This window comes from Lampetra planeri, chromosome 6, assembly GCF_965212315.1.
Source record: "Lampetra planeri chromosome 6, kcLamPlan1.2.h2, whole genome shotgun sequence".
Classification (NCBI taxonomy): domain Eukaryota; kingdom Metazoa; phylum Chordata; class Hyperoartia; order Petromyzontiformes; family Petromyzontidae; genus Lampetra; species Lampetra planeri.
This window is the reverse complement of record NC_136112.1, coordinates 6756739-6783727: the sequence shown is the minus strand read 5'-3', so window position 1 is coordinate 6783727 and position 26989 is coordinate 6756739. Positions and strand designations below refer to the sequence as shown.

General features: G+C 43.1%; 1 protein-coding gene across 3 annotated transcripts in view; it reads left to right on the top strand.

Moving 5' to 3' along the window:
• LOC144719461 (ARF GTPase-activating protein GIT2-like) overlaps nucleotides 1–26989 on the top strand; it is a 71511-nt gene that overhangs the window by 5270 nt on the left and 39252 nt on the right. For all 3 annotated transcript variants that reach the window (XM_078595392.1, XM_078595391.1, XM_078595390.1), the window contains exon 3: nucleotides 13113–13246. In XM_078595392.1, coding sequence (XP_078451518.1) covers nucleotides 13113–13246 — 134 coding nt within the window. The remainder of the gene's footprint in view (nucleotides 1–13112; nucleotides 13247–26989) is intronic.

Sequence of the window (26989 nt, the reverse complement as noted above, 5' to 3'; positions counted from 1 at the left end):
CGTTTGCTTGAATACACGCTTATTCATTTCTGCAGGCTTGTGCCAGCGAATGCGAAGTCTACGTGGAGTTGAATGGAAAATTCCTGCAGGACTTGAAAATTTAAATAACAATGTACGGTAATTGAAACGCTGAGTTTACAACAATGACGAGAAATAGTGCAGCGTACTGGAATAGAAACTTTATCGGCAGGTCATGTGTAGCGGGGTTAAGTGTGGGTACTCCCCGCCTCTTCCAAGGCGTCTGGCCAATGGAAAAGGGGAGCCCAAAATACCTTCCAGAGGGGCTCTTTAGAGCTCAGTCTTCTGCCAGAAGTGGCATGAGCAATTGCAGAACTGCATCTTTACCTATGGGAATGTAAATGTAATTGTGCAAGTTGATTAACCATTTTCTAAAACGCGGTTGTTTCCTTTAATGGCTACCACTGGTGCTGTGTGATAGAAATGTATGCATTGCTTTAGAGTGTGTTCCTCATCGTCACTGTATTTTGATGCTATATTATCATTTGTAGCATCTAATACGTTTATAATAATACAAAGGATGTAAACAAGTACGTTTTTTTGAAAAAGTTATTCGATGATACAAATACATTTATTTTATCAGGTAAGGGGCCGTCCATAAATGACGTCACGCGATTTTGGACGATTTTTGACCCCGCCCCCCCTCTAGTCACACGGCATCACAAAAAGTCAGACTCCCCTCAAATATGACGTCACAAAGCTCTGCCCCCCCAAAAAATATTAAAACATGCTTAAAATCGCTTTAAAGTATTGTCATTCTAGTGCGTATTTAATGTGCCGCTGCACTCTGATGTTGTAGGAGAAAACATGTATTACAAAGTCTATTTAATTAAGTAGAACGTATTGTCTATATTTAAAGTTGCGCATTTTGATGTGACGTCACATTTCTCAAACCCCCCCCCCCCCTCGTCACACATGGTCTTAAATGGTTGACCCCCCCCCCCCAGGTGCGTGACGTCATTTATCGACGGCCCCTAAGGCCCACTGACCTATGTAGCTCTTTTTCCGAAGTGGCCTAGGCCACAACTGTTAGCTCAACGAAGTGGCTTATCACGTGGCAATGTAGAGCAGTCAAATACTCTCAATGCATGTTTCTTAATGTGGAAGGAAAAACCTGAGGACCTGGATAAAAATCCATGTGACCATGGGGAGAATATACAAACTCCAAATATACAGGCGTCAGGGCCGGGATCAAAACCTACGACCTCCTGTATACTGTGTAGTTATTTATTTATTATAAATTAGGTACCAGATTTTAAACAGGTGTATCGGCTGGGTTGCCATTCCTGGGCCCAGGCATGGCATTTAGGCTTGAGAGGACAGGGTCCAACACTAGGTTTCCAAAGTGCCCAGTTATTCATACTTGCAACAGTCATGATGAGGATGCTAACATTACTGTATTGTCAATGTTGGTTTAATACATAGTATAATACACAATGAATCTGGGCATCTGGAAAAAAGAGCTTTATAGCTCAAAGGGTTCCTCCAGAATAAATCAATATTCTGATTCTAAATATATAAGGGGTAGCCATATACACCAGTTGGTGTGAAAGGCCATGATACCAGTCTCATATCCCAAATTCATAAACACATAAAACAGCCGCACATTAATTTATTTAACTTTCTGTACGTAAATATTGGTTCCCAAGTGTAATAATGTATATCTGTGACTTTACATGAGGTTAAATAAGTGAAATCGATTTGAATGGCATTCCAAACTGTAATTTTCCTATCCGACAATGTCTTCCTAATCACTGCCTGGGCCATTCAATGGTGATCTCTATCCCTGGCATAAGTCACGAATAACCATATTTCATCAAGTTGTTTGGTCAACGATGCACATGAGTTTTTGGATGATTATAATTAGCAAACGCATGGCGTTGCACCACAGTGATTAGGGTGGAAATATCCATTGTATTTCCCTGCCTTGCCGTTAGATATAAGTGCAGCTGCATTGGGCGTGACGACGTGCCTGCTGATTTGATTGTCTTTTTCGCCCAAGGCTTGGCACAGTTTCTTTTTTAAACCTAACAGTCAATGTTTTATTTAGCACAAAGGAAGTCCCGGGGTTTTTGTACTGAGTATTGTGCCCATCTAGCCACTTCTCGCTCTAGCACTGAGTCCTGAGTCCGTGCGTTTCCCTTTCATTGCTCTGAGTTGCCCAAATCCATATATAAAATGTAACCAGCCACTTCTTCTGTAAACTTTATACCGAGCGAACACGAACATCGCCGTATATTTTCTGTGTTTTTTTTGTTTCTTTCATCCGTCGCAGATAAGCTTTAGCGATAAAGCGTGCAAGCGTTGTATGTGTTTTCATACTTGTGTTCATCTGTGACCCGATTACTGCCACAGCGCCGAGTGCGGGCAGCGCGTGCAAAGCCCGTGTCAAGATGCGTGTGAGATTGGAGAGGAGAGGGGAAACGTCTCTCATGCGTGCACGCGGTTGTCATGAGGTTTTTCCTTTTACTGCTGGGGATTACTTATCGCAAACAGAGATGTTGTCTTTCTGTGTACCTATGTGTGTGTCTCTCTCTCTGCTTGTGTCTGTCTGTGTGTCTCCATGTCTACGTTACGTCTCTCTCAAATTTAGCAATCTTTGGAAGAACGTAATCAACCAGGTGGGGTGTTGACTTGATATGAAGCTTTCATTGACTGCAGGAATCCATACTCTTTCGTTCTTTCGGTAAAGTTACGTAGGTAGAAAATAAAATAGAATAAATCACGACGTTTCGGGTGCAACACAAGCGTCCGTCATCAGGTGGGAAAGCATGGTCTGCTGCTGATGCAGTCTGCCCATCTAGCTAATGTCGTGATTAATTTTATTTTATACCTATGTGACTTTACCGAAAGAACCAAAGAGAATGGGGTGTTGACTATTTTGTTGGCCGACTGTGTTGTATTGCATTATATTTCCAAGTTTACTATGTTGTTTTCTCATTCATTTGTAGCTGATGATGGTTGCTTGCATTGCAATCGAAATGTCGTATTCTATTATTTTATTTCTTTCTACGTGACTTACTGACTTTACCGAAAGAACCAAAGAGTAATTCCTGCAGTCACGAAAGCTTCGAATCTAGTTTAAGAGTTTAGATGTTTGATAAAAAAAAATTATACATAATTTTTTTCTAAACTTTGGTAGTCCATTTCTGAATGAAGGCCCCCACCGTGCCATGCCAGTCATGGGGGTTGTTTGACTTCACGCTGGTCAGGGTTGAGGTTTGACGGTGGGGTGGGGGAAAGGGTGGAGGGGTGGGGGGGCTGCCAGGACCGGTTCAGATATCACTCACCGCTGATGTTGAATGTTGTCTGTGGCCAGCAAATCAAACACAGGTCGCCAAGTTCCTAGTGCACTGGGCCAACCACTGGGCTAACCACTGGGCTAACCCACTGGGCTAACCACTGGGCTAACCACTGGGCCACCCCCCACCCTACCCCCCACCCCATTATTTTTTTTATTGTTACAGTATTTTAATTGTCATCGATTAAGACACGCACTCACAATGGCTGTGTCTGCGTTGATACATTTGGCATGAGTGCTTTCCTGTTTGCTGGCGTGATTTAAAATGGAACCGCTAACCCAGTTCTGTGCAATCTCCAGGCTGGACAAGTTGCAGAGAACACTCCCTTGAGAATAGAGACCCTGACAATGAGAACAATCAGACATTGATTGATAACTCAGTTGGTGGCCTTGGGCAGCTTTTGGTCTAAAAAGATAAAATGGTATACGTCAGTCTATAAAGCTGACTGCGTTTAAAAATTGGTTTAACATTACACATACAGTATTAAACAATGGGAATTATTTGTACTGTCTTAATTACAATGCCTAAAAGAGAAAAAAACCGTGTGCCCTCTGTTTACAGTTTACCTTGAACCCAAATTCGATATTTTTTGTGCTAGTCTGCCCTTACCAAACTGAATCTGAATGTTATATTTCCACACACGATTCATAACGTGATGTATAGCATTGGGTGTACCATATTTGACATGCATACCATATTTATGGCTCTCTGACTGTGTGTGTGTGACATTAGACGAGCCGGCTGTAAAGTAATATTCCCCATTGACATCGTTATTGAATTCGTAATTCATCTTTGGGCAAAATGTCGGTGTCCTTTATAGACCTGTGGTAGATTGAGAAATTGGTCAACGATCAATGGAAGGTCCAGATTTAAATTTATTACACCCCTATAAGTTTGTAATCCGAAGGTATGCACTTTTCCGGAATGCTTTCGATAAATCAGGCTAACGGTATTGTGCAACTTATTTATAGCGTGGCTCTTTAAAGAGCAAGAATCTATACAGTTTTTTTCGGGGCAGATGGTCGTGTAGTGGCACACAGGGCCCTTCTGCAGACATAAGCTTTATTTGAATGAGACGAGCACCCGTTATTGATACCGTATTACACCTATTTCAATGGAGATCTGGGACGGAAAGGCAAATTACAAGCGGGGGGAGAAAAGCTAATTGTACAAGAAATTCAAGTTTTTAAAACGCCTACCATTAAAGACATGTCAAAACTATTAACACAGGCCAACATATTTTTTTGCACAAATTAAAAGTTCAAGCAAAGGTGTAACAGCAATTTTAAAAATTTCACTCACATTTTCCAAGTGCCGTCATCAATCCAATATTCAGTTGAAAAAAAGTACAAGGTGATAAAATGGTTTGCCTCACGTAAATTTTATTTCCTGGAATGTCAGTCAACTGCTGGATGAGGGCCTCCACCATGCGGGTTGGAGAGGGTTGGTGAAGGTGGGAGCATAGAAGTAAATTACAACAATGGACTGTCCTCGGCTGCACACAACATATCCCTGCAGAAGGCTATAATGCCTGTTATGCATGGTGATCGCCCATCCATGCACTGCTCAGGCTCAACTCCACATGTTGCATTTCAGGTGATTGTCAGAGGCACGTTATCTACGTTTTATCCAAAATATTAAACGTTGATTGAGTGGATACTGAAACATTAATTGAATTTAAAATAAAATAAATCACGATGTTTCGATCGCAACACAAGCGGTCGTCCTCAGGCGGAAAAAAATTATCCAGCAGTGGAACTGCTGAACCAGCGAGAAAGCTGTTACAACAAGAGGTTATATATGTGGCGATGGGCAAGAAAGTGGTGTCTGAGCTGGAAAGGATTTCCATCCACGGACGCAAGCACGTCAGTTCTGTTAATGGGGGGGGGGGGAGATTAGGGAGAGGGATTAGGGAGGGAGATTAGCATGAAATGACCTTCCGTCGCCGCATAAGAGTATCATGCCCGCATATGCGCATGGGAGTGCAATCCAAAGGGCATGTGAGGGATCTAAGAGAGAGGCATAGAGAGAGACACAGAGAGTCGGAAATAACAGCTGACATTGGCAGGTAGGATGGAAACATCACAGTCAGTTAAGACTTTACCTGGTTAATAACGTCCTTCCAATGATTGCTCAGTTTGTACCCATCTTCTCGGTTGAAGTTTTGTCTGTGTTTATATATCTGAAGGTAGCCGGTAGGTTTGCAGAGTACCTCCGTCTTGGACGCAAGTACTAATGTGCTTGCGTACGTGGATGGAGTTCCTTTCCAGCTCAGACCCCGCTTGCTTGCCCATCACCACATATATAACCTCTTGTTGTAACAGTTCTCTCACTGGTTCAGCAGTTCTACTGCTGGATTATATTTTTTCCGCCTGAGGACGACCGCTTGTGTTGCGATCGAAACGTCGCGATTTATTTTCGACCTACGTGACTTTACCGAAAGAACCAAAGAGTATGGATTCCTGCAGTCACGAAAGCTTCAAATCAAGATTAATTGAATTAGAGGAACAGAAAAATAAATAGATTCGAAACGTACAAATGTTAAAGGACATAGTTCTTTTTCGATTTAAAGCTTTCGGTAAAGTCACGTAGAATGGAAATAATAAAATAATAAAAATAAAAACATAATAAAATTTCGATTTAAAGCTTTCGTGACTGCATGGATTCATCTTCTTGGTTCTTTCGGTAAAGTCACGTACAATGGAAATAATAAAATAATAAAACATAATACAATTTCGATTTAAAGCTTTCGTGACTGCAGGGATTCATCTTCTTGGTTCTTTCGGTAAAGTCACGTACAATGGAAATAATAAAATAATAATAATAAAACATAATACAATTTCGATTTAAAGCTTTCGTGACTGCAGGGATTCATCTTCTTGGTTCTTTCGGTAAAGTCACGTAGAATGGAAATAATAAAATAATAAAAATAAAAACATAATAAAATTATTCTCACGACGTTTCGGCCACAACGCAAGCAGCCGTCCTCAGGTGAAGAACAGGTCTGTCAGAAAGATCTGTCAGAAAGACAGCGTTTCAGACACTGTCTTTCTGACAGACCTGTTCTTCACCTGAGGACGGCTGCTTGCGTTGTGGCCGAAACGTCGTGAGATGGCAGCAGCTTTGGGGGGGGGGGGGGGGGGAGGCCTTCTTCCATCAGTGGTTGAATCATAGCCGATGGTAATGAGTGGATTTCAGGAGCTTGTGTCCTAACCCTGCCCATGCGAATGAAAGTGTTCTCACTTGGCATCTCTTGAACCTGTTATGTGCCCCCCCCCCCCCCATAGCGCACAGCCCCCTGTGGTGTCTGCGTGGCATGCACTGTAGTCGAGTCCAGAGTACTTGTGGCATTGCTGCTTTTATGAAGAACACCCCTTTGAACACACACATTTGGCTTTCACAACTCTGCTGTCAAGTATTTTTTGTATCTTTACAACTTGCCATTCCACACTTACCCACCCCTTGGCATTGGATAGTTGCTATTATTCGCGCATTGCAGTTGAGTACGGGGGTGGGGGGGGGGGTGCGAATGGAACTGCCTCTGTGCCCACAGTTCAAAGTTCAGCTCCACTCCAGAAATACACTGCGGCACATTCAAGCCAAAGTGTTAACTGAATAGCAGTGGTGACGAGCTGGCCACGCCAAGTCTGTCTTTTATGTTTATTTGTCTACGCAATAAAAACATATATACCCCTAGCTTAGAGACTTCCCTCCGTTCTCTCAGTTTTTTTTTTACGAAACGGATGTTAGAATGAGTACCGGCTAAGCCAACAAATGATAGCATGACAGAGGAAGCCGAGTGGAAAGACAATATCCCACACTTATCACCGTCCATCGGTCCGTGTACCAAACTACACCTGTCGTTTCCACGTACAAAAAAGACAGTACGGACAGAGGCCTTTCCTGCCGATTATCATCGATGTTTTCCTGCAGGCAGCCATTGCAAGATAGCGTTTGTGGACTGTTATAACATGGGACCTTTTTTTGCCAGTATCATAGTATGAAAAAATCATAGGTTTTACCCTTTATGGCAATAAAACTGGAGGTGTTAAGATGTTGAAACACCAAATAGAAACCTTTTGCAAGGAATCATATCTGCATTAACCACACGTATTCTTTGGTTCTTTTCGGTTAAGTCACGTCTAAAAATAAAATAATAAATTAAAATAAAATAACATTACGACGTTTCGATTGCAACACAAGCAATCATCATCAGGCATAAAAGAAATAGCAACAAAAATCTAACTAGAAAAAACTATAGACAGACATACAAGCAGACAGACATCACAACGGCACACAGAGAGAGGAGCAAGCTGACAACGCGGCACGGGCACGCAAGCCTGAAAATTAGGAGGCAGGCACACGAAAATTAAATAACCTAGCTTGTATGTCTGTCTATAGTTTTTTCTAGTTAGATTTTTGTTGCTATTTCTTTTATGCCTGATGATGATTGCTTGTGTTGCAATCGAAACGTCGTAATGTTATTTTATTTTAATTTATTATTTTATTTTTAGACGTGACTTAACCGAAAAGAACCAAAGAATAATTCCTGCAGTCACGAAAGCTCCTAAATTAAGATTGAACCACACGTATGTTCACCACTAGTACATGTGATTAATGCAGAAAGGGTAAAACCTTATTTTTTTCGTACTGTTATATTTTTGCGTTTAATTTTTTTTAGGCAGTGGTCATGTTTTGAATACTTTTTCTGGACAGGTTTTTTTTTTTTACCCAATCCACGTAATTTAGTAACATGTGTGAACTACATCACAGTGTAGTGAATGGTAAAGGAGCAGCAGCCGTGCTGTTACTCGCTCACGTCACACGTTGCAGAAGGACCTCCACCTAGAGGGAGGATCTGTCAAGCCCTCTAGAGGGTATTTTGGCTTAATCTTTGATGGCGGCCAGGGCTGTCTTGGTTAAGATGGGGGAGTAACCCACCTGCCGATTGACTAATTGCGGTGTACTCCTTCATTCTGCTGGATGGACAGAGGCAGTAAAGGGAATCAGTAAACGTGCCCATTGCTTCACGACACCACAGTAACATAGTACTGTAATTATGTTAATGATATGAGCAAACTAAATTCCTAACCACAGTATGGTCAGGTATATTGGCCATATATGGTCCTTTTTGGGATGAGGGCCTTCCCACGCCCTTGAATAATCGGGGGTTATTTGACCATACTTCACCACGGTGGTCCATGGGACTTGGTAAAGGAAGGGCTCGGACCGGTTCAGATATCACTTGCCACTGATGCTAGCCGTGGCTGGGAATCGAACTCTGTTTGTAGAGTCTAATTCTACTCCTTAAGCGTATGTAACGTGTAATAATGAGGGATGTAGCCAATTCACTTCTCTGGCGATTCAATGAATTGTCAAGATTCAGGTTTGTGAATTTATGAGAGCCGATTTTTTTTTACTTCCTAGTGAATTAGTGGCCTCTAGTGGCTGCAGCGATCACGTGATATCCATGACTTAAAACGTACGAATATAAACACATCGATTGATACCCACGTGATTCAATGCACATATCGTGAGAAGATTATGCATCAAAATTAACCGATGATTAATCCGTGCGTTCTGATACTGCTAGAAATAAATGGCAGTACAGTAAAACCTTGTGGGTTTCATATATCACAATGGAACCTGAAAACAACTCTTGCAGTCATTTCCCTGAACAAGGGAGGGACAAAATAACCCTATCGCTTTGTTTGACCGTGAATATCGTAAAATTGCCTCATTCAACAAAACCTTCAAAGTGTATCATCATTCTTGCGCCCATGCTTGAGAGCACAAAGTGCATCTTGCTGCTGGAGCTATCCCCGTAACCTCCACCCACCCTCTCCTCGCCCGTGGTTTTGCCTCCCCCAAACATGGCCATCCCACAGCACACAGCTAACTGCTGTAATTTGAGCTCCTTTCTTTAAACCTGTTCGCAAGACAGCTGTACGGACCACATTGCCCCAAACAATTTTTTAGCCCTTGTTCTGTGTATCGGTTCTGCGCACAGTTCATGCGTTGGTAGCGGGAGCCGTTGTTCGCAGCTAATACACACTCGGATGCGTTATTTTTCGTGGAGTTAGAGGCAGCAGGCTCTGCGCAGCATCGCCAATGACCACACGGCATCTTTTCAGTCTCGTCGGATCACAGAAGCGAAGCAGGTTTGAGCCTGGATAGGGTATGGACAGATGACCGCCATGCAAAAACAGGTTGTCATAGGGCTTTCGAGGTTACATGATGCAGCAAAATTTGTTGTACTGTAATTCTATGACCCCACGTCTATTCCTTCACAAGCTCACCCTGACCAGCATGGTGAAATGATCCCCACGACCCCCAGTGTGTGTAGGCCCTCATCCAGCAGTGGATTTACAAGGGGACTGTACACGCACTTAAGCGCAGGGAGAAATATGGATCGAACAATTTTATCTTCTTTATAATTTACGTTCAGTGTGGCCTTAAAGTGCGCACTTAGCAAGCGACAGATTAAACTCCATTTTGATGAGCAAAATGAGCCAGCTCAGCCCATTGTCGTTCACAATTTGACTGATTGATGATTTTCTGAGCTCTTCGCTTTTTTGTCATTGGTAATGCCTCGCGCGATTTACTCCGGATATCGTTTACAGCTTTCTATTTAACACGCAAGTTGTCGCAGCCGCTTGTAAGCCACATCCTCAACATGGCGCAACCAGTACAGTACTTGGATTATATTAATTCCATGCTCGACTAGTAATAACGTATATATTTTTTTAAATTAAATATTCCACAACTTGACGTTGTACGATTTCTACAGAGTTAAATTTAAATGTGGAATACACGTTTAAGCCATATTGAGTGTACCATTAAAGCGTTTGTGGTAATAAAAAAAAACTTGTACCAATTCACTACAACTTAAAATTAAAATATCTTTTTTTCCTTCCCCGCAATCGAATTGCAGAGGGTGCTTCACTTCACATTCAGATGCCGCTATTTTACGTGGCAAAAATCCTCGCGCTCACGCGTTATGTCACACATTCTCAGGGCAAGTGCTACCGCTGCGCATTAATTCATAGTGATGTGCCTTTAAGAATGTCAAGCCATGCAGCATGGCCCATATGCCGCTTGGCACAAGGGGGTGTGGGGGGGCTTTGCTTGATTGGCAGAATTTTGGCCTGAAACCAAACACGATGGAAAATCCTTTTTTTCCCCTCCCCTTTCATTATGCGCTTAGAGCTTGTTTTATGTTTTTACTTTGTAGGACTGTAGAGTTGTGCGAGTAATAGGAATTTGTTTGCTTTAAAATCATCGAGTGTCCCGTGAAGTGTTGATTTTATTAATTTCCCCGAGTCAAAGCTTGTTCCTGAAAGCATTGTGTAGAGCCATGCGTGTGTCGAGTTGAATTTACCGTCTTGGTTTTAGCACACATGGTGCCAACTTTCCTGCTGAGAGACGGACTAAGGTTACAAATCCTAAAATTACCCATCGGGCAAGACATCGAAGGCCCAGCAAAAACAACTGTGGCACAGTCACTTTCAGATGAAGCTTCAAGATTTAAATGCGTAACATATTGATGTGATGTGCCCCTTTTGTGGAAAAATAACCATGTGGGATTTGTGGAAAGACCATTAAAATTACGTTGCTGCTTTGACCACCGGTGCCTTGTTGCTACAGCACAATTTTGTTTGGTAGAGATATTCTGAAGATCGTTTCCGCTTTAGACAACTGGTTTGTAAATTCGTATTCTGTGGCAGGATATACAACTCTTGATTTTGAAGCTTTCGTGACTGCAGGAATCCATACTCTTTGGTTCTTTCGGTAAAGTCACGTAGGTAGAAAAATACAAAAATCAATCGCGACGTTTCGGGCGCAACACAAGCGCCCGTCATCATGTGGGAAAGCATGGCCTGCTGCTGATGCAGACTGTTTTAAAGGTTTGAAATGGGTGTAGCCCAAGGGTTATAAAGGAGTGGCTGGGTCTAGTGATGTTAATGTGAGAAATTAGCATGTAACTGGGTACGGAAGTTGCTATGTTAATGTGAGAGATTAGCATGACGTTAAAGTGAGAAATTGGCATGTAACTAGGATATACTATATTCTCCAGTTGTGTAAGATGCACCTTCCCCCCCCCCTCTTATGTTATAAAGCATAATTTTGGTGTTCATGTTATAATCTGGGGAACGCATAATCTTTTTTCAAAAGACGTTATTTTAATGTAGTTAAGAATAATCTTCCGTGAGATAATTCTCTATACAAATACTTTCCTCACCCAGAGGACGAAAAAACCACAACCAGCCATTCAGAATAACCTTCCGGAGGACATCTCTCTTCCCATTTAAAGCAGTGCATTCATATTCATCATCCGTAAGATGGCTTTCCACAGAACTGTCGTACCGTATTCTCACGATCATAAAATCTTGGTGATATCTGTCTGCTAATATGTCTGTCTATAGTTTTCTGGTTAGATTTTATGTCGCTATTTCATTATACCTGATGATGATTGCTTGTGTTGCAATCGAAACGTCGTATTCTATTATTTAATTTAATTTATTATTTTATCTTTAGACGTGACTTAACCGAAAGAACCAAATAATGATCATAAAATACACTTTTTTTTCAGTGGGGCCCAAAATGTTGGGGTGCGTCTTACTTTTTGAAGCGTCTGGAGAATACGGTATATGACCAATAGCTTTCGCAAACAAAAGTACAGTACTCCATAATGAAGGTCACCGGCTATTGTAAAGTCTTTGCACATACCTTTACGGGGTCAACACGCTTGCTCCATGTGACTGCAGCAAACTCTTGTCTTCTTTCATATGGCATGGGGGCGGGGGTTGGGGGAAGCAACAAGTTGTATAGATGATGTCATAGTTGAATGTTAAGTTCATTCAACCAATCCAAGGCAGCAGCAGACGCTGTATGGATTGCAGCGATACCGCCAGGGTGTGTGTGGATGTGAACTGGATTAAATGCCCTACGCATTTGGATGCCCGTGGCCAAATCATCCGGAATGCCTCCAATCCAGCTAAGCAGGGATGAACCTGGATAGCACTTGGATGGGCAACCCTCATGCACACCGATTGGCTAAGTGTGGCACGATAACCCTCATTGCCTGAAACGGCGTGGGGATGCCCTCGTCAGTAGTGCCCTGGCAAATTATTGTATAGCTACATTCGAACACACTTCACTGCGCTCTTAGGTTTTTTTTCGGTAAAGTCACGTAGGTAAAAAATAATAGAAATAAAATAATAATCAATGAAAATAAATCAATTAAATCGCGACGTTTCAGAGGCAACACAAGTCTCCGTCTTCAGGTGGGACCGTCACAGCTAAATTTACTGTATCAAGTGAGGAAAAATCCAAGAGACAAGCTCTTAAATACAAGTCAAGGGGAGGGGGGAGGGGCTTATCTGAATGTGGTAGTCAGGGAATGGAGCGAGGGGGGGGGGCTAGAAGAGAAGGTACAGTTGGTGCACCTTGCCTGGTGTCACGGCCGATGTTGGCTGCCAAATCCATCTGCTTGGTTCTTTCGGTAAAGTCACGTAGAAGGGAAGTAATAAAATAATAAAAATAAAACATAATAAAATAATTCTCACGACGTTTCGGCCACAACACAAGTAGCCGTCATCAGGTGAAGACAGGTCTGTCGAGGCGACAGCGTCTTAAATGCCAAATCCACTTCACTGTGACCTCTTTTTAACAGACAAGAGCAGTGCCACGTGATGGCATTGTGACGCGCGCGGACAGGAGCGTGCATGCAGGTGGGAATGAATGGCGGCTCTCGTTGATTCGTTGTGTCATCTGCTCGTTTGAACGCAGACCCCGGCTGGGCATCGATAAACCGCGGCGTGCTCGTCTGCGATGAGTGCTGCAGCGTGCACCGCTCCTTGGGACGTCACATCTCCCAGGTCAAGCACCTGCGGCACAGCAACTGGCCGCCCTCCCTCCTTCAGGTGAGTGCCTTCCTCGAAGTCCGGCTTGATATGTTTAACCAGCTGGGAACACAAAGAAACCAGTATTAGTGTTAATTTTTCTACGAGTGAGAAATGTATCAAACCAAGTCCTGGGTGTGGGGGAATCTTATCCCTTCCTTGCCACCTCCGATATACGCTGCATCGGAGGTTTAGTCTAATTAATTAGTGATGTTGAGGGTGGGTTTCAAATAAATAGTCCTTTTTTGGTAAATTCTCAATGCATTGATGAAGGCTTCCACGCCATGTCACTAATGGGAGTTATTTTTTTTTACCATACTTCACCACGCTGGTCAGTGGGTTGATAAAGAGGCGGTGAGGGTATGAACCAATTCTGATATTCGCCTCCATGGCCGGGAATCGAATTTGGGTCACCGGCTTTACACTGCAGCACGCTAACCACTGTACCACCGCTCCACCCGAAGGCCGATTTAGGACTTTTCACGTACTTTTGATGCACCACGCATTTCCCAGGAACGCTCATCCTTTACTGTACTTAACGCGATGCCAGCTGCTTTCCCCTCAGCAACACGGCGGTGTCGGGGGTCACAGTTCCGAAGCAGGCGTGCGGCTAAGATGCTCGCAGCGATAGGTCTCAAGTGGTTGCGGTCCGCGCAAAATTAAGTTGTGGGCCCACGGTCCCGTAAGCGTTTCCCAACCTGAGTCCGCTGCCTTGCTAGGTTACTTGTGGCCACCAGCGTCGTTGTAAAAGGGCTGCGTTTAAAATTTTGCCTTCCGTTCCTTGTGCACTCTTTATATTGCGGTGCGTTGCATGCAACTGTACTCTGGTGCTTCATCACCAATTGAATTACGTGTTTAAAAAGTACGTTGTGTATCGATTTCGAAGACATTGCTGGAACTGTGCGGCCAAGTGTTACCGTATTCTCTACAAAAGGCGCGCTCTTACCTCTATGTTAAAGCAAAGGATGGGGGGGAGGGTTGAATGCTTTTATTCATTCGGTAGATTTGTATGTGTGCGCGTGTATGACCAGATTTGTATAACTTTATTGACACATGGGCGCACGTGTGGGGTTGGGCTTACTTTCCCGTGCGTCTTATAATCCATAGAATGCAGTCGTTTTCTCATGCCGTCCTAGAGTTGTTCTGTGCCTTTTTTTGTGGCGTGCCAAGTGTTGTATCGTGTTGCAGTGTGCAAAGAAAATAAAGTCGTGGCTTTTAAAAAGGAAAAAAAACATAACGTACGTTAGAATCAACCACGAACTATAACATGTTTTTTTTGCTTTTCAATGCAATTGCTGGCAGGTAGGCACAGGAAAGTGATGTTGTGCGTTTTTAGTCCACATTGTGCGTGTGTGCTGGCATTTAGTTCTCCCTCCCCACTCCACCCCTTTGAATAAGTGATGAGCTGTGTTTAAACGTAATGCCTTTGCAGTTTGACAAGCACTTAATTGAGAGCTGAAACTGGAGCAGAATGATTAATAATGTAGGACTCTATACCTTGGAATTTAGTTTATTGTTCTCATTAAGGTTCTCCGCGAATGGACACTTGTCGACACAAGCACTCGGGGGGCGCTGCTCACCTCGGTCTAAACAACTCAAGAAAATTGCCCTGCAGGTTTCCAGTTGTCTCTCACTAGCAGCAGTCACTGGGGAGAGAAGAACAGTTAGGAGGAGGAGGCTTTGCATCATCTGGAGAGATATGTAGATAATGCAATAAAGTATGAAAGCTCACATTGAAGAGGGTAATTTGTTTGAGCAGATGCACTCATTTATTTTCAGTTGGGGCATTTCATAGGCTATAGTTAACGCGGCATTGCTACAAATAAACGCTTATGAAATGCAATACTGTGCTGCGCATGCAACTTTAGCACCACTGCAAATATTTCCCATTTAAGATGCCTTTGAGAATATTGGTAAAAGGGTTGAGATGTTTAATTCCCAAGCAGACAAAACAAAGTCTGCACGTCTATTTATGCAGGGATTTGTGCATTAAGAGTTGCGTATGTTGAAGGTCAAGTAAAACACATTTTAATTCAACCCCCGTAATGAGGGGTGGAGCTGCGATGCAGGTGGTTTGTGCACTGCGCTATAAACCCTGGAACCGGAGTTCGATTGCCGGCCAAGGCTACCATCATTGGGCACTCCCCTCTACCAAACCCGCATGGTGAAATATGGTCAAACAACCCTCACAACCAACATCCAAGTGCCGTATTGTGACAAGGTGCTGTAAGTTAAGAATGACTATATTCGTGTCAAGTGGATCCGAAATGCACTGGAGTTTTTATTTTTATTTTCCAATACCCCTTAGCAGGTGTAGTCGGTGGAGATTTTCAAGTGAGCATGTGTATACCAAATATAATGAATCATTCTCAAGGTTACATGCAGTGATTTAACCTGTTTTTTTTACCAAAAGTCAAATCCCTGATGGCCAAAACATTTCAACCTTACAAATGAACTAGTATGTAACTAACGGCCAGCACTGGATTTGTTTGCTTTGGAGACAATTGGGAAAAAAGCCATCTTGGCATATTTTCAAACCCAGCTGCTATTGTCAACTGCTGCTTCTATCCAAAGAGCAAGCCGAGCCCCTGAGTGGAGCACGTGATTTCTCTGTCGTGTCGCTCGATCACTTGCTCATAAATCTGGGCAACACAGGCGTTGGTTTTGAATAGAATCCGTCTCCCAGATCAACTGCCAGGCAGCGGTAAAAAAAAAAATTCTCCCCTAGAAATGCCGTTGCCTTCGTCGATAGAATGTCTGACATTTAATCCAAATGATCCTTTGGATTAAACAGTGCATGTTGTTGAAGCTTACGATTTATGCTGCATCAAAACTGCCGACGGTTTCCCAAGCAATAACGATAAATCAGAACTTAAAAGCGTAATGTATAGACTTTCAAGATGTACCTTTTTTTAGTCGAATTTCCTCCAGTTTTATTCAACATCGTGTTATGACAACCGTATAGAGTAGTGTTAATTTTCGAGGACATTTTTATTAGATTTTTTCCAAAGCGAAAACAGCCTTTGTGCCATATGTTCACTTTATTTTTGAGGCGTAATTTTAATTAATACATTGATCCTTGTATCAGTGACATTGAATGTAATATCCAATTAATTTTTTTTGTATTTTTAAATAATAGCAGGTATCACAAACCTATTTTTGACAAATTCAGAGTGGTTAGGTTTTTTTCTTTACAAAATGTTAATTCCACATCCTCCCTCACATCATACATCGCAACATCCTGACGTTCTGGATGACATTACCAGGGGCATCTTCAGTATCTCAGGCACACCGGACTCAGAGCAGGCGGGGGGCAGAGTGGTTAGGTTTAAAACTGCCTCGGTCAATAAACTATTAATTGTAATCGCATGACTACATCTCTTGCATAAATTGAGCACTACTGTGCAACGCTTTGTCCTGAGTGGCATTGTCTTTGTTCAGAGTGGTTCTAACTGCCTGCAATCTTCTGGAAAAGTAACCACGAAGACATGTGGAGTTCAAATCTCATAACATCCACGTGGCCTTACTGCTATATGAATATATAAATTTACTTGTTCAAAAAGGTTAAAGGTGCAAATGTGAAATTGCTTGCTCACACCACTGTCAATGGAAGGGCCTCCATGAGAGGGAAACCCTGGTGGACATTTGGTCTATTCTTCCACACCGACTTGACTTGTATGAGGAGGGGGGGGGGTATCCACATTTGCACCATCACTCACACACCATCTTTTAATCGACTAACTGCGCGATGGAACAATCACGGTCGATTAATTGCGGTGTAAATTAACGTTCATACTGCCGGGTGGATTTCATCCAGCAGTGGAACCACGGCGGTGTCGTGGACGAGCGGCAGCGCGTTTTCGCCGCATGGTGCAGAGCTTCGAACCCAGACTGCTGCGGTCATCTTATCTTAATCTTAGCGGAATGTATATAGCTCCTTAAGCAAGGCGCTTTGCAAAGAATTATCAACGGTGCAATGCGCGTGTGTGAATGTAATGGTGGAGATGAGGTGAATGAAATAGATGAGGAAGCAACGGGCAATGGATGCGTGAATTCGGTGAAAGCTAAATTGATGACAGGTAAATGATGAATGGATTGAATGAATGAATAGGGAATGAATGATAACCATTTCATGAGAATATGAAGAGGGAACAGTAACGGTGGTGGTTATGAGGGGGGGGGGGGATTAAGGGTTTGTCGGGTGAGCTGGGAAAAAATACCTAAGTTTTGAGCGAGGAGCGGAAACGAGTGAGGGAAGGCGACTTTAATGTGGAGGGAAATTTTGTTCCAGTTAAGGAGGGGGGGGGGGCAAGAAGAGACAAAGAGCGACAGTGGATTGAGTTCAAGGAGGAGGATTGAGAACGTGGAGCGCGAGAAGGCACACAGCAAGATACAAGTGGCACGATATGGCGAGGTCCGTATTTGCCAAATTAGAAAAAAATAGCCGAAAACTAATCATTTTGGGATGATCCATAGCAACATAGCCCCCCCCCCCCCGCCGACTTGTCAAACTGCTGCAGACTGTCAGTGAAACCGGGTGCCCTTGTGATCGCCTTGCACGATAAGAATGGCACGAATACCAAATGTACTAAATTATGATTGATTATTGAAAATCCAATGTGCTAACCTTTACACCATAGCAGCTGGTATTATCACGTTATTATTTTTCATTACGACAATGTACAACACAAAAACATGTTGTCTGAGTACACGATGCGTTTGTTGTATTACGAGCCCATTTTCGTCAGTTCATTGCTGGATCTGCGCCTCCCGCACCATGCAGATCGTGGGGGTTATTTGCCCATACTTCACCATACTTGTCAGTCTGGAATAGTTAATGTAAGGCACATCGAGGTTGGAGCGTTAGAACAGTACAATAGATTTGCTGCACCTCTCTCTGCTAAGAACATATCTGCGTAGCAGCCTATAGCACCTGGTTGTGCTTGGTGCTTAGCCATTCAAGTCCTGTCCAGGCTCTGATCAGGTGTGGTTAATTCCAGGTGATGTATTTGCAGTTAATGTTCAGTGTAGGTGGTCCAGCTATGGACACGCTGTGTGTGGTTTAAGCAATTGTGGTACATTGACATCTGTGCACCTCCATCCACCAGGAGTTTGAGCAAATTAAAATGGAACTCTGATAATGCTACAATTAATGAAAATATATTTACACTGTTGTGCTTAAAAGTTTTGCGTGTGCTTCGCTGTTAAAAGGATTGATGATCTGAAAACCAGTTGTGACCTTTCGCATTGTGCTGCGGTTTAGTAACTGCAAAGTGCACCGACTTTGGTTGAGAATTTGAATCCAGTGTCTTCTAATGCCACGCTTTGAAGTTAATGATCCCTTGACACTTTTTACAAATGTGGGCTCCTTTGTGCCATTATTGTGATCACGTTTGTATTATCCACAATAAGTCTCGAGTATGTAAGGCCACTTAGAGTATCATTTGATTTTTCACATTGCTACATTACTCTCCATATTTTAGATGGATCCTGAAACACTTGACCAATAAAAGCACTGTGGACCCAGAAAGTTGTGTTTGAGAGTAGAAGTAAAATGTGTGATGCAAGTGCATTCTTAAGGTCATTGTGTGGCCTTCTGTGGATTGTCACTCATGTCAATGATACCGGAACTGGTTGTGTAATAGTTAAAACAATATACATATATGATGTATCATGTTCTAGGACACCGTGCATTTTGACAATGTATTGTGTGGAAGTTAAAATATAAATTCTGATGCAAGCGTTTTCACCACGTAAAAATAGCACCAGCCATTATCCATCCACTGCTGGATAATGGTCGCCCCTTTTCATCGCCATCCCTCGGTATCTTGCTGCCAGCGTTGATCTCACTCCTGCACAAGGCACTGGTCGCCATCGTTCCATCTCCGCAGTGGTGGTACTCTTCCGGTGGTCTTTCTACTTTGGCTAAAAATTTCATCACCAGTCTCGGCCACTGTCCAGCCCAGAGCCCATTTACTTTTCTTACTTGTCAACATGATGCGTTTGATTCGTATTTGCTCCCCAATCCATGCATTCCATTTTATGTCTCGGTGTAATTCCAAAGCGTGCATCTCTCCTCTGCGTCTTTGTGCACAATGCAGCTTTTGTCCCATTGTCTTTATTGGTGGTCGTGGCTCTAATCCATGTCAAAACTGTCAGTGAAAAGTGAAATCTACCAATTCTTACAAATGCTCCCTCTTGCTCATATTACATCGTGAAAATCTGTCCCAAGCTCTCCACTACATTCTATGCTTCTGCATCGACTCCTATCAGCCAAAGAATCACTGGTAATCCATCACTGAGATCTTCTCCGTGTTTACCTTCTGGCTGTTGTCGGGTTCATGGATTTAGTGTTTTGCTTTTTATTTTTTTGACGCCCCTAGGAAGCGGGTACTTCTCTCGCTGTGAAGCTGTGGTTGACACTCGAGCTTTGGCGCCTGCAAACATGCCCCGGACTAATTAAGCACATCACTGTAATTTGATTTATAGATTGGGGCGGCTAATAAGAGATCGTTTTTCCAGCACTTAATAAGTTTTTGCCGTTACGAAACGTTGGGACGATGTGCTGGCGCACAGACGCTTCAATTTGTGTTCGACTTGATTAAAACCAGAATGTGAAAATGAACACCAAGGGTAAAAAAAAATTAGTCGCTGGCTTATGCCAAATGAGAAGTTATTCATCTTTTAGGAATTTAGTTTATGCATCTATGGTGTCGAAATGGGGCCTCCTTGTAGGGTATTGTCACAGCGGTTACCACTGCGAATATGGATCACTCACTTGTGTGGATGGCACCCACATCAACACAGCAGCTGCCACAGCGATAGGATGAGTGAGGCAAGCGGGTAACCACGTGACTAAGATGCAACCGAAAGTCGGCAGCCATCGATCACTGGCAGCCAGCATCAATACATTTAAACAGCAGCCGAAGACAGTGTGATGAACGAGAGGCCACTGCTTGTGTGAACACCGAATACATTTCGGCACGCGAAATCCATCGTGTTGTTGTTGCTGCTGCTGCTCTCCACTGTTCCTGTCCAGTCAAACATGTGGGACCAAAGCTTAAGATCAGAATGTTTGTTTTGGGTGATTTTTCCATCGCATTTCGTCACTCAGTGCCATCAGCCATTGGGTACTGATGTACTATATATTTTTGCAAACATGGCAAGTGATTTTTTTCTGAACGCAGAAAATTTCTACAAATATAACACACTTGGGCAGTGGTCTTATGTTGCACATGGCACTGCTGTGGTGAGATGTTAACCATCTCGCCTGGTATGGAGGAGGTTCCGGGTTCAACCCGACCCTGGCACTTGTATTTTTGTAGTTTGCACGTTGTCCCTGTGGTCGCATGGATTTTTCTCCAGGTGCTATGGTTTTTCCCTCCACATGTACTTAGATTGTTTGGCTGCTATTTAATGTCCACAAGCCATTTCGTTGGGCTTTCATTTGTGGCCAGGTTGCTTCTGAAGAGCTATATATGTTTTATTTTTATTATTTCCCTTCTACGTGACTTTACCGAAAGATCCAAGAATAAGAGCTATATAGTTGTGTATTTTTTTTATTTTACTAGGAAAAGCAAACTGAATAGTTCGTTAAAAATGTACCTACCACCTACAATTCTAGAACTTATTTGAATTGAGCATTAGACCAAATTGTGAGGTGGCCATATGGGATCGTGGGTTCGAATCCAGACTGCTACCCATGAGGAATCCATTGAGTTGGTCTAACTTTAACCACCGCTGGCTGCATACACATCATATGAATTGTTTAAATTGCCATTTTGTAGCTCAGACATAAATAAGTTTGACGGACCTGCCAAAACTAACGCCTTATCCAGAGATTATTAAATAGGTGGACCCGAGTGTGAATAGAGGTCTATTAAGCGGATTTCATAAGTAGCTACATGACATTTCAGAGATGTTCTGACAGTGATGAGCCATTAGAAAAAAGTCAGAAACACTAAATGGCATGTGTTTTTTTGCACTTGTAAAAGCTACGCTTAGTTTACACATTACTTTACCCTTATTTTCAAAAGCCATGTCACGTCACCCCATAGCGATGATGCATACCCTGCTACAGTTGTACAAAAGGTATCATTCCAAAATGTGTGCGTGATCCTGGAAACAAATGCCAAACCATGAGCTCATTTTTTCCAAAGCGCTTCGGAGGTCACGGGCAAGCCAGAACGTAGGTGCGCGGTCAGAGGCGTCGGGAACGCTTTGCGACGACGATCGCCAGCTTTGTTAACGCCTGTGAATCCAGCGCGGGAATTACCCCACGTTGCGATTTGGGAGCCGGCTCCGGCTGTTGCGGGTGCCGCATTGCACCGTTGCTAGGATTAGGCGAAGGGCTGGCCCCGGGGAAGTCATGCGTCCCGCGTGTGTGACCTTGGCTGTTTGAGAGCGCATTTGTTGGCGCCCCCGTGGCCCCAGCTCTATGGCATTCCTGACTGCGCAGTCATCTCCCTCGGAACAAAAACGCGAGCAGCCATCCCCACAATGAAGGCCATTATGCGGTTTAAACATACACGACCTGCCATCGTAAAAGTTACTTTATTTATTTATGTTCAGCTTACATTTGTTTTAGGCTTTGTTCTTACGTAACGTTGCCAACATATTTTCTGAAGTGTGGAATATTGCCTGCTTGATTTTGTCTTGTGCCTCTATCTGCTGTGTTCATTGTAAGGTTTTTGGGTTAGATCGCGCAAGTGTAAATGTGTCGTAACCCTCCACTACCCGACATAGCAAGTTTAGGTTTGTCACAAACAACGCACCAATTAATTTCTACTTCAGCCCACCGGTATGTTGGTTTAAATCCACTAAATTTACAATTTGAGTACGATGGTTTGCCGGTAATTACATCCAGAATCGGACGATTTCCCAACACACCGGTGGGGCTGAAGTAGTAACTAATTAGCACGTTGTTTACCTTACAGACCTTATTGGCTGTGTCAGGTGGTGGAGGGTTACGACATTTTTACTTACGCCATCTAACCCATAGACCTTTGAATAATATTGGTCACGAAAGCCTACGTGTTAAACTGTGTGCCGGTTTTGTAGTTTAACTATCATATGCCCTAATTTTTTATGAAATGGACAGGTGCATTTGTTAAAACAACACTCTGCATTTGCTAAACTTAGAGAGAAAAAACCTAAGAATATGAATACTTGCAGTCATGAAAGCTTCAAATCTAGAAACTTAGAGAAGTCTTGTGCCTGCTTCTAACATTGTGCAAAATAATACATTTGGCGTCTACCGGCATTGTTAACATGTGAATCTTTGTTTATAACGCGACCCTTTTAGATGCCACAAAAGGGTATTGTGCACACTTATGCAGACAGCGAATGAGACAACACTAAATACCAGAAACGTTCGACAAAACAAACTGGACAAATGTGAAACTAAGAGGGATGATTAAGCAGTATACCAACAGTGGGCTTAAATGTGGAATTTGGTAAGAGGTAATGAAAATAACTTCACATACAATTTTTTTATGAAAATGTTGTAGTATACTCTTATATAAGCGCAAAACTTTATCTATCTGTGATGAACGCTGCACTTTCCGTCGTTTTCATGCAGGGGGCGCTACTAACCTACGCGCCCCCTGCATGAACGACGGAGGCGCAGGGACAGAAGTTCGATTACGTTGGAATCGATCTGCAGACGGCGGTCTTCTCGCACGGCCAGCTCTATGTCGCCTTATCTCGATCCCGCACTCCCAAACAGGTGAAAGCCCGTATCAAACCGAACCCCCAGCAAGGCGATCTACTTAACGACGAGAGAAAATTCACACGAAATGTCGTTTTCAATTAAGTCTTCCAGATGTAAAATGATAAGCTTTTAATGACGAAATAACATTATCTAATTCAAAACATAATACAATTCAAAGATGTTTCATTTTAAAACTTCAAAACGGATCATCGGGTCGTTGCGTGAATGCGTCGTTCGTGTGCAATTTGTTTGTGAACCCCTAGTTTAACATATTTGATTAGGTCAGTAGGCATGTAACTATTACCCTCTATCAACCTCCCAGTGATTGGATAAAATATCCCAATTCAAAGTCATGCTTAATTTAAAGGCAGTAGTTCTTAACCTGGGGTGCTAAATGCTCTTTCTGGGGGTACAAGACATGCCAGATTGTTTTTGAAGGTAAATCACCGAAACACAAATTGGGCGCCGGCACATAAGTACAACTACTTCTTTCATCAAACCTATTTGCGTATTAAACTTTAACGTTTGAGAACCAAAGGGGTGCAATGCTGCAGTAAAGGTTAAGAACCACTGATTTTTAGAATACCTTCTTTGTAGCATTATTTACAATGTCATGTGTATGTCTCATTTGTACAACATTCCCCACTTTATTGGCCAACAAATTATTTGAAGTAATCATCAATGTTAGAGTATTTCAATCAGTAACCTGATGCATTGTTGCATGCCTAGTGCCCATCTCATTAATATAACCACACAGGTATGAGGATGATGGGATGCTGCTGTGGTGTATGAGTGAGCACACTAGACTTGCAAGTTAGAGGTCACTTTCCGTCAGCTGGCTTGGCAGTTGAAACAATGGTACAAGTTTCCCTATCCCCCACTTCTGTCCACCCAGCAATATAAATGGGTACTGCAAAGTCAGTTGATGGCAGGCCATGTTTGGTGGAGTGAAGTGAAAATACTTCCAAATCTTCCAGGATGTCTGGCCAGAATGGAAGAGTAGGCCAAATACCTTCTATAGCTTTCTTTAGTGGAGGCCCTTCAATCACCAGCCACGTGTACATGAGCACTCAAAGGGCTGCTTCTTTACCGTCTACCGCGAACTATGTATTCATGTTGATATATTTCTTTCGCATCGTATGAAGCCAACCGTGATAATTAATCGGTTTGAGTATGGAACCTGCTGGAGCACTCGTTGGCAAAGGGCACTTCGTTTCAAAAGCCTTGAGGCAAATGTTCCAGCAACTTGTCTAACCATGTTGACTCCACTCTACCGTGATCTTTCAAATTTTCTATGCATTTTCTTTTCCCCGATATTCATTTTTGGCTTGCCCCTTCTCTCACGATTTTAAACCATCTTTCAGACTTTTTCTAGCTTCAGCCGTGGCACCTGTTTACACAGCAGTGTGTCACAACAATGTGGACCCATTCTTTTGCCAGCAGCTCCCTCCCGCATAACTAACGGCATGATGGTGGGAGAGTACACAGTGCATTGGGGCAGATGTCTTCTTGCAATTTTTGTTCCCACCCATTGCTCCTCCACCCACTGAGAACAGCACTGAGATGTGGTAAATTTTAACGGATCTGTGCCCCCCTCCCCCCAAATATGCCAAATAATACCAGCTAAGCTTGTGAAATATGTAACCAGGTGGGAGAAGGCTTCATGAAAACACTCGTAACAGTGTTGACATTCACATGGCTTATTCGCAGGAGCCATGTGTTGATCTGTTCCATACAGTTCTGCGTTTTGGTGTGGAGGTTTACTTGGGGGGGGGGGGGAGGAGGTTCCCGAGATGCTTGCCCAAAGCCGTTTGTTGTAATGTCCGATGTGAAGTTTCCCCATAAAAGCTGACAGATGGGGAACTCGGGCGATGGGCGAACGTGTAGATGAGCGAGACGTGGGTATCGGCGTGTGAAATGTCAAGCACATTTAAGACCAGATTGAATCTCCTCTCCAGAGCCACATTTGTTTGTGTGGGTCTCAAGCTGCCATGCCCCCATGAGTTATACATTCAGAGGTGGCCTTAGCAGTTTTGGGGCCTTAATTGGAACCACTGATGGGGGCAGGATAAGCCGATCCCAAGCACTGCATCGCACCGAATTCTCCAGGTCTTAAGATACTTTTTCGCCTGTGTTTTAAAGCAACACTGCATTAAATACAGGTGGCTTATTTGATTATTGAAAATATTATTTAGCAACACCCACGATGCGAAATTAAATTTTCACAGGTGTCCTGGAGCCATTAAATAACCTGGTTATTGCCTAATCTGTGCATTACCATTAATTTGAGGTCCCCCATGAGGAACTTGATGATTTACAGCTGCATGTTGTACCAATATTGGATGGCAACAGCATTACGAATAGCACTACCTCATATCCACTGCTGTATAATTAGAAAGTTGGTTATAGCTTATGATACTCATTGGGTACACAATAAACGGAGAATAATGCTCGAGTGTTAACACAAGGATAATGGCCGTGGTGTACCGGTTAGCACACAGGACTTGTAATCCAGAGGCCCGTGTCAAATCTCCCCCCCGTGTGGCAATTGAAGCAATGGGCACATTTCTTAAATCCCAGCCACTTGTCCATCCAGTAGTACAATGGGTCGATCAGTTCGTCAATCGATCCACGGGGTCACGTTGAGTGGGAAAAGAGTTGATTCTTGCCATCCCGTTCAACAGGTCTGACCAGTGTGGCCAAAGACTAGGCCCATATACCATCTGGTGAAGGCCCTTCTACTAGCAGTGGCATGCGTAAGAAATTGCCAGGCTACATTACACCTTTACACGACATCAGTAAAACATTTGTTTTGCATACGCTGCCATTAACGTTGTCAGTTTAAGCAGAGTAACAGCATACACTGTGCAAAGCTTGTGAAGGACTGAACTTCGCTATGCAAACGTTGCGTTTGCCATGAAGATAAAGTAAACACTTGCAATTTGAATTATGAATTCCAATATCAAGCATGACCTTTGCACATAGCATAGCCACTGCAGTGTGCGATTAGGCAACAAAGAGATGCTTGTAGTGAGTTTAAGTTAATGCGCTGCTGCAATGCGTCCTCTAGTATAAAAGTGCTGTTTTCTACGTAGTAAATGCATGCGGCTACTAGAAGCAGTGTGTTGACTTTGCAAAGCAGGTTTTTAAAACATTAAATGACGTACTTTTTTTTATCCAGGAAAACTTCAGTATCAACTCATTTTCAAGAGGGTCCTGCCAAGTTCAGTCGGGGAGGAGGGGGCAATGCTGCTATGTAATATGCCAATTGAGTAATTTGCAGATCAATTTTCAGCATTGAGATGTTTGACCAACACCAATGAGTGTGATTTTTAGCTATGAGACAAAACCAGTCAACCAACGAAACCCATGCAGAACATGGGTGAGAACATACAAACTCGACACAGCACCGGAGTCAGGAATTAAACCCACGTATTTCTTGCAGCGAGGCACAAGTATTACCGCTGTGCATTTCTACCACAGGTAAAAAAATATATTTATGGCACTGCCATCTATTTTCCCCAAATATGACAATCAGTTCTTCTTGTGGGTACCGGTAGTTATGGCCAAGAACATAAACTATTCCTCTATATCCATACGAGCTTTTTTGCGCGTCCAAGGACGGGGTGTATCGTGCAGTAAATCTGAAATATTCAATAGAAAATTGTTCAGCTCATGATTATTAATGAGGGGGGTTGCCCCATTTGGAGTGACGTCACCCGCTAATGGTTATTGGGGAGGGGTGCGGCACGTGGAGTGCGCGACCTTGTGCGTTCGTGTAAATTTCCACGCGCGCATGAATATTAATGAGGGGGGGGGCTCTTTTGCAGTGACGTCACGTACGGATGTAGCAGTGTGCTGCGTAGATTTATTTTTACCGTCACTTCCTGAAAATAAACGTAATATTTGAAGTGACTTTGAGTAATAAATTATTTAATTCTGCTCGACCTTTCACTGCGTTCGTGTAAAAATCCACCCACTCATGAATATTAATGGCGGGGTGGGCCTAATGGGGAGTGACGTCACGCGCGGGACACATTCTTGGCTTATTA